The 14,119-nt window shown below is 36.5% G+C and overlaps 1 protein-coding gene across 9 annotated transcripts in view; it reads right to left on the reverse strand.

Moving 5' to 3' along the window:
* BEGAIN (brain enriched guanylate kinase associated) overlaps positions 1-11,786 on the reverse strand; it is a 165,001-nt gene extending 153,215 nt beyond the window's left edge. The window contains exons 1-2 of one of the 9 annotated variants that reach the window (XM_085580731.1): positions 11,209-11,786; positions 7,987-8,116 (exon numbers count right to left, since the gene is read on the reverse strand). In XM_085580731.1, coding sequence (XP_085436857.1) covers positions 7,987-8,037 — 51 coding nt within the window. In that variant the 5' untranslated portion in view covers positions 8,038-8,116; positions 11,209-11,786. Of the gene's footprint in view, positions 1-7,986; positions 8,227-11,208 lie in introns of all 9 variants that reach the window. The other 8 variants (XM_085580733.1, XM_085580732.1, XM_085580737.1 and 5 more) reach the window with 8 other exon arrangements.
* Positions 11,787-14,119: the final 2,333 nt, after the last annotated feature.

Below are 14,119 nucleotides of genomic sequence, written 5' to 3' on the forward strand. Positions count from 1 at the left end.
GAATTGCAAATACTGCTCTGGAGACATACTAACATATTATATCAGTACAAGGTTTGGCAATTCAGGATTCCAGACTGTGCCATGCTAGCAAGCAACATTTTCCCTTTACTTTCCTTCATGGGCATAAATACCTTTCCCTCATCCAAAGAAAGAATCTCATAAGAAAAAATTAAAAACATGAATATTTTTTACCAGACTATAGAACAAAGCTTCATCTTTTTCTTTTTTTTTTTTTAAACACAGTATCTGAGTATTTAAACACACTAACTGAGCATTTTTGTTTGTTGTAGAGATATCTGAGCAAGCTCTAAACTAGTGACCTTGAATTCCTGTGTGGACTGTCACAGTGCTCTCTTCACCCTTTTCTGAGGCTGCCTTGACTGTTCATATCAAGCTGACCTGGTTATAGATATGCTTCATTGCAGTGTAGGAATAACCTTCTTGTTTGATCTTGTAAAGCCATCTTCCACACATCAAACTAAAAGAACTAAGGAATTTTATTCTGTTGTTTCTTCCTCCCATACCTTCTACAGCTGATTTCTTGAGCTACTAAAAATAAACATTCCCTCTTTGTTCCCACCCTGGAGAAAAGTTTTTTTACATGATAAGACCCCACCCAGGAAGACAGAAACACTTTTCAAATAGTCACACTAATGCATGAGTCCTTGTCATATATCACACAAAGAAAATATTTGAGAGAGCTCACCATGCTTGTACCTCTAGGAAGAGACGCAGATTTTGTGGCTGGCATTCCTTTGCTTTGAGAAATCATAATTTCTACTGGCAAGCCAGGTCTTGTTCTGCATGAGACACCATTATCAAATGACCTGAGAGAGGGACTTGTATCCAGGGACAACGATTTCTCTAATTTGTGTGGTCGTGCTCCAGCCACGATGTCATCACTTCTCTGAGCCTCTAAGTCTACTTCTTCCTGTGTCTTTCCATCTAGAATGTTTTCTTTCCAGTTTCCAGGAGACTTTCTCTTAATATGAAAATCATCTAGGCTTCTCACACTGGATGGAAAAGTATTTTTCAGTTTGGCAGCTCGGTATGCCCTCAGGCTCATGGGATCAAGCACTCTGAAAGTAACTTCATTAATAAATTGAGAGAATTTGAGTTTAGCTTCTATTTTTTCTTCCACAACAGACAATGAACTTGATGATCCTTGACTCACCAAGCTCAAGTCAGATGCAGAGGAACTGCTTTTCTTGTTGGTCTTCTGCCTCTGGAGCTTTTGGCTTGTGTTTCTCACTTCTGCTGGATACAGAGAAGAGTGTCCCAGTCCGTGAGTTTTTTCACCCCCTTTCTGACAGTGCTTTGATCGATGGAGTCGATAGCCTTCATCCTTATTTTTGCTTTTAACAAAGCTTTTACCTTCTGACCTTGTGCTGCCCTGTAACTCAAAGCTGTCCTCACTGGAGCTGCAGCGTTTGGAGTGCCTGTTCATTGTCAAATCTCCAGACAGGCTCCGCTCTGCATCGGTTCCTACTTCTGGCGCACATGCAGCAGTGCATGCACTGCATGCTCTTTCTTCACTCACCCTGCCACCCCCCTCTTGCTTGGCTGGTCTTCCAGGCACAGCACCCTCTGGCTTAACTGGGGAAATGGAGCCTTTCGACAGCAACTCCATTTACTTTCGTGTCTGCGTGTCAAATACTGGCACTGAAAGAGGGGTTCCCATAAATCCTCCTCTAAATTGTAAGACAACAGGTCTGTCTTTGGAAGCATAACAATGCACCCACTACATTTTGTCCCATATGCACCCCAAATCGTGCATATGTTTCATCATTGGATCAATAGCAAATTCTCATCATTTTAATTAACCATACTAATGAGCAGAATCTATAGGGCATGCAAATTTTCCAGGGTATTGAGTGTTCAGTGGATGAGCATGGGCTTTCATTGACCCAAAGCAACATATGATATATCCCTGTTTGTTGAACTGGAAATCAAACTACCATGATGTTGATCAATTCTCACTAAGTAAAGTCTGGGCTGGTTCTGTTTCAGGGCTTTTTAAAATCCAATAGTAGAGAAGGTCATGCTATATTGTTCTAATGCTACTACTGTTTGCTGTTCTATTAAAAAAGTTAGTGACAAATCTGCTAGATCTGCTAGAAAAGCAAACCAAACGTGATCCACACTTTCTACCTGCCTTTTTTTTTTTTTCTTGACATAACTTTAATTCTAAAATAATTTTTAAATGTTAGGATCCAAAACAAGGTGCAATATTTCAACATTGTCAGTGAGCTTGGAGTAGTAAAAATAAGTTCTTTCAGTACCTTGTATATGAAGTTCTTCTCATTTTTCACTGTCTTTATAGACAGGCAAGTCTGAACTGTGAAGTGAAGAATTTCTATTTTTGGTTTGTATATGCAGGAACCTAAGGATTAGTTTAAGTGTGATTAAAGACTAGAGTCTGACTTTATAATCAGTGTAGATATTTGTGGTGTCCCAATGATGTGCTGCCACAGGAAATGACCAGAGGAATGACTGAATGATAAATTTGAAAGGGTGATTTTTGATTTTTTTTTTCATCTCCTTACTTCAGCATAAGGATGAAAGGAAGTGATTTACCCCTTTTTACTTGGTGAGATTCAGACTTTGCTCGTATCACTGTCAAATGCAGCAAGTGGAGAAAGAGGAGAGACTCAGAAGCAGAAAACTGAGAGACCTCCCTTAAACACAGGAGCACATTTAAAAATATCATGCATAGCTGACAGGTCAGCAGCAGCTCGAGCTGAACGTAGTTCCACGTGCTCATGAAGCAGACATTTAGGTCCCTCATTACAAGGCACTTTACTTACTGCCTAGAATTTATTGTCTCCACTTTGGTAATTCCAACACTCATTTGAATCATAGTTCATAAAAGCTGCTGAAGTGTTGCAAATCTCTCAAATTAACATAGTAAGTACATTAATTTTGCAAATAACAGGGGAACATGAAGATCCTTTTAACACATCAGAAATCAATTGCTTTTACTGGAATTACTTTTTGAAATGCTTCCATATTTCTATGGGACTGTGCCATCCCATTGCATACTACAAACATTATCTTGATCACAGAGATAATGTGGATAAAAATGCATAAATCTTGCTCACAGTGTCTTGTTTTAGATGAATTTATGCCTCTCTCACTTGAATGCAAATGATAGCACTTTAAAAGACTGACAAATGTTTTCAGTCACCAACAAAAAGACTTTCATGCCCTTTTCAATGCAGTTAGGGAACAATACAACACTACTCTCTTCTTGGAAAGCCAGAATTTAGGGATTTTTCAGTATGTCCAATACAGACTTGTACAAACTTAATGTAACTCTTGAAGCAAACAGGATTCTGAAATACACAGGATCTGTGCTAATCCATCTTAGGTCTTTTGCCTTACAGATCCATTAGAGCTTGGCAAAGTGTGAGTTCTGCAGTTTTAATGGACTTTATTAATAATACCTGCTTCAGAAACAAAGAAAGCCCCACTGTTGAGCCAGAAGCTGTAATGACTTGTACCTATTTGGACAAGAGCTGTTTTATTCATGAGAGATGGGGCTTCTTTGTACATGAATAAAGCTATGTTAACCTATCCATTTCTTATGTGCAAATTTTGAGGTATGAATTTTAAAAGTCTGTGGTACAGCCAATAAAAATGGATCATATAATTCTCTTTTATTGTCAGAAAAGAGCTCTTTTGTTCAGAGAGGTATTACTTGCATAGCAGTAACATATATGTATAGGTATAGATACAGATAAATGGTTATAGGTAATTTAGGTAAGGTACATAACATTTGTGGGTGTCATACTGCTTATACTGCTGCTTCTCTTTCTTCAGGTGATTTCTGCTTAATAACTCTAGACATATGACACAGACATATCTGATTACTAAGACAAAAATTATCCACAGCCTCAAAATGGAATATAATTCTTCTTAAATGATACAGATCTTTTCACATCAATCTCTTTGAATCTTGGTCAGAACAGATGCTATCAAAGTTTGTAGTAACAGTAACTATTCAGTGTTCTCTCTTAAGTAAATTCACATAAACATTCTCTAGAGACTAGCTGAATTGCCAAGTTATTTCCATTATGTGTACAAATAGAGCAGCCGAATAGTAAAACAAAATATGCTTAAAAATAGGAATGTTTAATATTTTGAACTTTTTAATAATTGATGTTTGTGATTTATTTTCCATATGCTAAGTGACTTATTTTTTGAAGTGTTCACATTATTTTACCTTATATATTTAAATTGCTTCGAAGACATTGTGGATATAGGGAATTTCCTGTTCCAATGCAAGCAGGTGCCTCTGTGAATGGCAATACTTTGCTGCTGTAGTCTGGGCTGTACTCTTGAAATAAATAACTTCAGAGAGCTCAAATTACTACAATATGCCTCAGCTAGGTGGATGCTTGCCAGATTACTAAGTTCTTCTACACCAGTCATGTTAACATTAAAATAATCTTAAGAGAAAAAGCTATGCATTAATTTTGCTCTACTCTAGAAATGGTGGGCACCATTGTTGGAATAAAACAGTATGTCTGTGCAAATCAAGTGAAAACTGTCTGACCTAAGCAACAGACTTCACTGAAAATAAGATTGTCATTTATCAGCAGCTCTGCCATTATCTAGTTCATTGACCTTTGATCAACACCTGCACTTTGGTCTGTACCTGCCATTAACTGGTCTTTAAATTAGGAAGGGACTGTATTCCTTAAATTAGGAAAGGACTGTATCTTTCTGTGCACTTCTGTGATACCCAATCTTGCATAATGTGACCCTGATCATGGGGACATCTCCAGATACCATCAAGACTTGCTCAAAAGTCCCTCATTTCCAGGGACTCAAGTGGATACAATTTGTAATTTTGTGTGTTGCAATGGCTAAGATGTTATATTCTATTTTAGTGTTAATATAAGAACATAAACAGAGTGACACTGATCCTTTCCTGATGAACTGGCTGTTGAGTCTGGAAAACCCTTTAAAGGAATGATAGTTAAGATCATAGCTTAAATGGGACTTTCATAATGACTTAGTATTGCATTTGACAAGATTGACACATTCAGAAATTTGTCTAGAAAACTTGTTCCTTAGGAAAACATCAGTATTTTTCTAAATTAAGGCTTCTTTATGTTCTGAGTGTCATTTTACAAAGACATTGTTAGAAACCTGCATATTTTGTATAAACATGGAGCATAACTGTTACCTGCAAATATGACTTGATGCAATGGAATATTTATACAGACCATTGACTGAAGATTTCAAATTAAAAGCTGAATTTGGCAGGAAGTAAAAATTAAAAAAATATTAAATCCACCCTCTCTTTTAAATAATATCCCTGATTTTTAATCATCAGGATATGTTAATTTTTGCTAATTGTATTAAAAGCAAGTAGAAGCTGTCTTGTATTTGCTGCAGGATGTTGTTACGACAACTATGAGTTTTTTGTGTAGACCTCTGGAAGATATGATCACTTTTGAGCCAAAGCAGAAAATATTCAACAGTTTTAGCAATAAGTTTTTCTATATCTAAAAGTATGTCTTGATATATGAACAAGAATACCTTCAGCAAATTATCTACAATAAGAAATTCAAATATGTATAAAGGCTTGTTTATATTTTGAGATTAATGAGAAACTTTTAAATTATTATTAAAAGAAAAAGTGAATCTGAATTTTAAACAATATTGAGGTTTATTTTAATTGCAATTAAGTCTGGCTCCAGAGCCTTTCACAGTGAGTAGACTCCAAGATTTTGGATGAATAATAAGACTGTTGTCTGTGCTGTTCCTCTTGAAGCAAATAATGAGCTTTTCATTATAAAGCTGTGTATTTCCTGTATTTGTGTTCCTAGTTCTCACTCAACTTTTCATCTATTCAGAAATATTGCCTAAACACCAGAGTCAAACTCACTAGAATTTGTAGGAATGGCATTCAGTTCAAAGTCCTCAGTTTGCCCTAAACATATGTACATCCCTCAGCAGATACTCCACTCTTAAAATAGCTACATCCCAACTCTCCCAGTGCCCATTCTTGCTCAGATGTACTCTCCCCTCCTGCCTTAAATGAAAATTTTATCACATCTTATCCAGTCCTCTTCACACTTAATGCATTTAATTTTGAAGTGTTTTATGGACTTTTCATTTTTGCATTTCAGTTTACCCATTTAAATAATACAGATGTTCCTCTCTGCTTTTCCTTCCAACAGATGGTTTCCTTTTCTGTTTTTTTCTGTAATGGTTGTCAAATGTAAATTTGCTTTTAATGTAAGGTTGCCTACACCAGTTTCATCATCAAGACAGTGTTTCCTTAAATTCTTCTCAGCATAAATCTATTTAGTTGCTCTCCAGAAACTCTACCACATTTTCAAATTAATGTGAACAATATCTATTTCTAGGATGCTAGGCCTCACATAGCAAAAATTCAGTTTCACTAAATATTACTTTTACTATTTCTGTTTCCTTTTGGAACAAAACTTTTCTAATGGAGTGGAGATGTACTCAGTGTTGTATGTATTGGTTTTACATCACTAGATTCTGCTTGAAAGTGTTTCAGCTCTAAGGAGAATTTAAGCAGACAGTTGCTTGGAGTCTGTAAGATCTAGCTGTCTTCAGGACCAGTAGAATGAAAATTCAGTTCTTTTATTTTAATGCGTGACTGCTTATGGGAACAAGTTAAAATGGATTTTTCCTTTCTTTATCAGTTGTTGGTGATTTGTAACATCTTATGACAAACAGAAAATTGGACCAGTACTGCCACCATTAAATCAGTCTGGATTCTTAACAAATGGTAGGTTTTGTTGGCATGAAAAGAAGGTGAAAAGCTACTGTGGTGTCTTAAAAAACAGAGACTTCTGTTTCTGTGCAGGAATCTGCATGGTGGACAGTGTCTGCATTCAGCCTTGAATCTGAATCTAAAGATATAATGGATCTAAATTGCTCTAAATTCGCATTAATCAACCTCTCCACCATGATGAGTAAAACATTTATCTGTTTTACAACTACAGGGTGACTAAACTAAAGGCAACAAATTGCTGTGTCATCTTTCTTGTCAACATCCTTAAGTCTGATTCATTTAATTTATAGCTGTATACCAGACAGAGCTGTGATAGCCCTGGAAGAAGTGCTGAGCATAAAAGGGATGGTTTTTGGTATAAATCCTGCACCACCCTGAAAGCAGAGCCACTGCTCACTGGCAAATGCTACAGCTGCAGTAAAATTAGAGACAGTCACCCAACTAAAAGGCAAGCTATATTTATAGCTTTAAAAATAAATGAAAAATTAAGGAGAAAAATGCAAGCACAAAATGTTTTAATACACCATTTTTTTTTTTTTCAATTCCAGCACAACATTCAATTGGACACAGGCCCTTACTGCACTCAATATCATCCTGTCAGAGCATCTTCCATTACTGAGCAAGCAGCCAAATTAGTATCACTTGGAAGATGCTGGCTGCTCCCTAGCAGTATAAAATGGCACCATGGACACAGGTTACTCTGCACATTTTTAAAGTTTTTCAAAGATATACACAAGGCACTCGTGGCAACAGCTAATCACATTTGGCTACCCTTAATTACCAAAGGACTTTTTCTCTCCCATGAAGAAAAATTTTCTTGCTGAGAAAAGCCAGAAAAAGGAAGCTGCAGACTGCATTTTTTTCCAAGTGTTTTAAGTGATCTTTTATTTATCCACAGTCCAGACAATGGACTGCTTGGAAGAGAGGAATACAAAATGATATGAGGCTGATCTACAGTGTGAGGAATGGATTAATGGTCTAGTTAGGCCAAGCTTCAGAGTATAAACACTACAGCTTTTCCTTCATGTTGGAAGTTCTTAACACTAAAAAGCTTGTGATAGCATCTGCCTGAGAAGTTTTTGTCCTCATCCAAGAGAGATAGAGCTTCCTAGCTGGAAGAGGTTAATAGCATCTGTGAATAACAGTTATAACAGAATACATTGCAAATGAGATTTGTGTTTAAGTGACCAACCGCGGCTGCGTACCTTGACTGAGAATGAGTCCTCAAAATGCTCTCTATCCTCTGCCAACATCATCTTTTTCTTGCTCAGTTTCTGCTTTAGCCAGCTGCTCCATGAGCTCTTCTTCACACGCTGTAGCGTTTTTGCAGCCGTGCTGTGGGATGGGTAGAGCTGTAGGTCATCTGCATTACACTAGCATTGGATTCTGTGTCTCCAGTTCACTTTGTAGTTGCTTGGTGAAAAGACGCAAAATAATTGATCCTTCTGAGAATACACAGATGAGAAGTCTTAATCTCTTCCACTGCTCCTTGAAAATATGTATTTTTTAGGAAAGTGTCAAATCCTTTGAGCCTAGTCTTTAAACATGTCCTTCTTTGAGGTAGTCTGGCAGTGTCATGGAGCTTCCCAAATTAGGTATACCATTTCCCTCATTTTTCTCTCTTTTTTATCTCTTTCCCCAACAATAATCATAATCATAATGATTATTATTATTATCATAATCACCACCATTATTATTGTCATCATTACCATCATTAAGAAGAGGGGGAAAAAGTATGAGAAAATTTAAGACAGTAGAGAGGAAGAATGAGAGGAATGGAATCAGTTTCTCAAGCAAAATCAGGTTTAGGATAAAAATACATTGCCTTTTTCTTCAGGTGGAATGAAATTATTTCCCACTCATTAAATATGCTACATTTTAAAATTAATATATTTTATATACCAGTTTATTTTACTTTAATCCATTCCTAATTTATGCTGGATGCTTCAATCTGCAAGGCCTTGCTGTCTCTGAAGCCATATAATGTTTTTTTCTGATCTGATACTACAAAAATGGTGAACTAAGGCTACCAAAAGTCCTTCCCATTGGTGCTTCAAGGAATATTGAAGAGATCTTTCAGTAATGCAGAGTTTTTCTTGTCATCTTTATTTTATATCTGGAGGAATATGCAATTCTGCTAATTAAATGTTAAACATAGAGGGGAGTTTAAGACTGGAAGATAAGTCTTTGTTAAATGCATAAACCACAAAGGAATAAGATGTTGCTATGATATTCTCTCTCTTCTTTTTTTTTTTTTTTTTTTCTTTTCCTTCATCCAATGAGCTTATCCAAATTAGTGAATTATGTGTTAGATCAAGTTGTTCCAGAGCATAATACAAAAATTCACACTTCTTTGTAGCAGGTCAAATCCTGGCCCCCCACATAGGGACTTTGACTTTATAAAAGCAACAGACCTGTACTAGGTTTGTTGGATTTCATTAGGATCATTCTTTTGTAGGATTAGGAAATCACAAAGTATAAGGAAGGAATAAGCCTTTTTACCTGGGCAATCCCCTCTGTCATGAAGTCACCATTTCCCTTTAAAGACTTCTTGAAGGCAGTTCTCTATCTTTTCCTCACCCTCCTAGTCTGCCTCAGAAACAGTTATCAAGGATTGCTTCCTTTAGTTGAGAAAGTGTGACAGCTATGGAAATGGCCTGAGCTTGTTAGTGGCATTTCTGCTCACTGATGTCTCCTTTAGTCTTGTGGGGATGGTACAATAAATATCACTATTTACTGGTCTTGTTATTACTATTCTGTGTTTTCCTGAGATTTTGGGCAGGGTTCTGAAATGTCAGACTAAACCTCTCCATTATTGGCTTCTAATTTATTAGGCTCTTCAGAGTTGGCCCTTGGGAAGTTTAATGTTGCTTCCTTTTGCTTGCAAAAGGAAGGCTATATTATTGTTTATCATACCTAGAACACAGTAAATTTATCTCAGTTTCCATTCTTTATCTCTTCATATACATAATCTGCCAAAAACCTTCTCTGTCTATTACACAGGAAATAAGGAAATGGTTGTTCCAGTTCCATGCTTCAACACGTTCTGAAAAGTTTCCTTAAAAAAAGCTTGCCTGCATAAAAATGAGTTGGACTGGAAGTATGTTTTAATATTTCTTATTCTGAGTAATTTGAAAATAACTGAGAGAAATAAGTGTCAATTTAATAATAATGAGTGGTAATTTTAATCTTGACTGCTGTTACCATGGATTGTTGAGGGATGGATAACTTGATCAGGAGGGAAGTTTTTACATTGTTTTCTTCAGATTTTAACTAAACAGTGTGATTTTTTTTTGCAGCACAACTTTGCATACATAAAAACTATGACAAATAATATTACCTGGAGGTATAGTATATGCTTGTGCTAAATGTTTCCAGAATATTGGTTCTGGTGCTGTTATGCCTCAGATGCAGCTATAATATATTTCTGCTGAGGGCTGCAAACCTACATGTTTGCAATCAGAGTTGCATGTCACAAGAACTGGTGATAAGCAGGTATGACTAAGTAAGAAAAAAAAAAGGTCTGTTTGTATTTGGATATGTGTGTGTTTGCATACCAAATGTAAAAGTAGCCCTGTGCATTGCCTGTTCCTAACTCCTTTCTATTACAACAGTTGCAATTTAAACATGCAGCAAAATATTATTTATTTTCCTTCCATGGCTGTAGTCCCACCTCATTCATTATATTAAAGAGACATGTCCATCAGAGCTGTTTAAATACTCCTGCAGAAAGCATGCTACAGTATGTGCTGTTTAGTTTAGCAAATGTCATGCATTTCTGTTGTTTCTCATGCAAACAATTTTTTCATCTATACTCTGTTGGGTTTATCAATGTTTGACTAATACTTTGTATAATTGAACAAAGTAATGCACTACATATATTTTCCTTCATCGTTTAATACAAACCTGAGCTAGGTTTAATGTGTACATATAAACTTTATTGAGATTAATGCCATTGCCTGAATTTTTCTTTCTTGAAGATATAAATTATTTTGATAATTTCATACTTAATGGTCAGTAGCACATTCAGAATACACATCCAAAATAGATATTCCAGTTTTGATGAGATCAAATAGACATGTTCCATGATGTGCATTATGCAAACAAAAGATACATACCTCATTTAAAAAAACCCTACCATGACAGTCAGTTATAAATCATTTCATTAGCTTTTCAGCATTGCAGCTTTAGGAAGCTCCATCCATATAATTTGCTGTCTTGTACTTTAGTGCATTAACTATTCCCTTTTAAAGACAGTAATGTCTGCCAAATGAAACAACAGAGCATGTTAATTCATATTTAAAGCAGGCATCCAGTTGTCATATTGCAGCACCACTAATTCAAGGCTGAAGACTTCTTTGCTACCTTTTATGAATTTTAAATTTAAAAAAATAAAAAACATGCAGTAAAGAGAAAGAAATACTTACTTGAGGAGGATTCTGCAAGCTCCGTTCTGCTAGTCCACAGACCAAAATGATGGAGCCAGATTTAGAAGTCGCTTATTAGGTGCATGCTGCTTCAACAGTTCCAGCTTTTCTTTTTTTTTTTAACTGAAAGACGGAATCGTTTTCTTTTAATGAAGCCAGCACAGAATATGCTGCCCACGTTGCTATGAGAGACTAAACTTGCAGAGCAAAGTCTGGCAATTTCAAAATAACTTACTGGGGGTCATTCATTCTCAACCTGCCACTGCTTTTCTGTGTAGTCACAAACTTTGGCAGCATCAAAGCAAGATCATGGAATGTCATAAATGCAGGAAATTACCAGTTGGTCATGCACACTTGAGACTGAAAGTGATTGAGGCAGCAATGTTTGTGAATATACGTATAAAACCAAGTTAAGGCAAAATCTTTCAATTTGGAACACCCACTGAATTCTCTTAAAAGGGAACAAAGCTGTGATTAGAGTCAATCTGCAGTACCTGCTACTCTCCTGGTGCTTGGATGCTATGTCTAGAGCTCCAGCCCTAAGAAAAGAGTGTAGGAACTGCCCCAAAGGGAGTACACAAATGTGAAAAACTACATATCTTGTTTCACCTTTGATATTTTGAGAGAAAGACTATTAAGCATCACATTTTTTTTTGTGTGTGCACACAAACCAAGGCAATTATAAAGATATGTAATTATGGTTATAAAATCATCCATATGTATCCATATATTTACTATATAAAACTACATACAGTTTTAGAGTTTCATTGATGTCAAACCATTACAATTATGAAGAGAGGTAATTATGGTTATAAAATTATCCACAGGTATCTGTATATTTAATATATAGATACTTATCACCATTTAAAGTATTTAAATGTCTTTGTTAGGATCCTGTCTGTGGAAAGACCAACACAAAAGTGTATATCATGGTCCAATAGTCTATTATATCTGAAGAATTGCACTGCATATATAAATTTAACCTGGATTTTGAAACACATTTTGTCTTTTGTTCAAGAATGCTTTAGGATAGAGAGAGATCTCTGATCTATTTGTCGGTTGGAAATTTTTCTGAGTAGTCAGGTTTTGGCTGATTTGGTTTGCCCAGACAACTGGATGTTTCACCTCTGATGTGGAGGTAGAGGTGAACTGTGATATTACCCATACTCTGCATCTTGCCAGCCTGAGGTGGGGAGATGGCCAATGTTTAGCCATACCCATGCCTTGACTGGTAAAAAAACCAAAAGTGTCAGAGGATATAGAAGGATAAGTGGCTACATTAATTTATTGAAGTGCTGCTTTTGAATTCCTACCTGCATCCCAGCCAGAGTGGGTTTGCTCAGAAGCTCCTCCTTACAATTTCTACTTATCAGCTGTCAGGAGACTTGGGTTTATTGCTCCCACTAAGTTTTGATTATTTTTCAATGTACAAGAACTTGGCTGTTTAAGGAGGCAGATCCTCACAGCATCCCAGGGGCAAACTTAACAGTAGCATCTTCCTCTCACTGCAAAAAAAAAAAAGACCTTGCTTCTTGAAAGGCAATGATTAATGCCTCTGGACTGACACTGAATTCAAAACACAAATGAAAGTTCTGGAATCTATCACTCACTGCTTCTAACAGCTGCAAGGTGCAGATATAGAGCAAAGGTTTGTGTCTCATGACTCTTCATTTCTTCAGTAGTAGAGTGGCTCCTGTAACCACAACACCTTGTAACTGCATCCCTACTCCTGTTCCCATTTGTTTTAACCAATGGTGACGTGGAAAATATTTGGCTTTTCTTTATTCTGTTCGGTTTTGTGGTGTTTAGGGGGAGATGGGGCTGTTTGGTTTCATGTGTTGGTTTGATTTTTTTTTCTTTTTTCTAGAGCAGAGAAACCATTGCAAAATTCTGGGACAGTTTTGATATTTTGAGATCTTTTGATTAACAAATTCTTCCCCTCAAGCTCCATTATATCCTAGAAGCAGACTGGTGAGTTTGAACCAAATGCAAATGTGCAATGGTTACATGTCAGGACCTCCATGTATGAGGAAGGGAGAATGATCACTGCATTTCTTATGAGAAATGTACCTTTTTTGACATGATAGAAAACATTACTTCATCTGGAGATTTTGCTTTAGCCATTACCAGACGTACAACTGGGAGGTTAGAGAGACAAAATACTTGTCAGCTCTGTGTGCATATCTCTTTTGTCTGTGAATCTTGCAGATTGAAAAGTGTTTTTCCAGATGTTGGTGGTCAATTCCAAATTAGCCCAATGAAATTATAGTTCCAGTTACCAAATGAAAGTAAGTCAAGGCAGAAGAACACCTCAATAAACAAAATATCTGTCACGAGCAACAAATAATAACTTTTTTTTCTACCTCCTTTTCCATTTCCCTGTCTTCAAGACTTGCTTTTCCTTTTGCACACACTGGTGTGCTGTACAAAACAAATGTCCTTTGACTTCCTGCCCCTCTTTGAGCAGAGCTTTCTGCTGAATCCATAATCCTACTGTGAAGTCCTGTACAGGCCACATGAAGTTTCTCAGGATGAAGGGCTGGCACAGCCACTGAGCTTGGAGAAAGATACAGGATTTATGATCACCAGTGTGGCTGAGGAAACAGTAAAATGGTTGAGTCTAAGTATATCTTGTAGAACACTGCTATTTAACCATTCATTATTTCTCTTTTTGAAGGTTATTTTAATCCACCTTTTCTCAGTAAAATGATTGCTAACAATAACCTCAGCAGCAGCAGGGAAAGAAAGTACAGTCGAGTCTCAGCTTTGAATTTCAGCAGTCATGTAACTGAAACCTTTGGCCTTGGTCTTTTATGGGATTTGAACTGAATATTCTAGAATTCATTCTAAATTGTGTGAGGGTTACATCTCATAAAGGTAAGAGAAAGAATCCAATGAAGCAGATATTTGC

The sequence above is a fragment of the Lonchura striata genome, chromosome 5 (assembly GCF_050655825.1).
Source record: "Lonchura striata isolate lonStrDom1 chromosome 5, ASM5065582v1, whole genome shotgun sequence".
Lineage (NCBI taxonomy): Eukaryota > Metazoa > Chordata > Aves > Passeriformes > Estrildidae > Lonchura > Lonchura striata.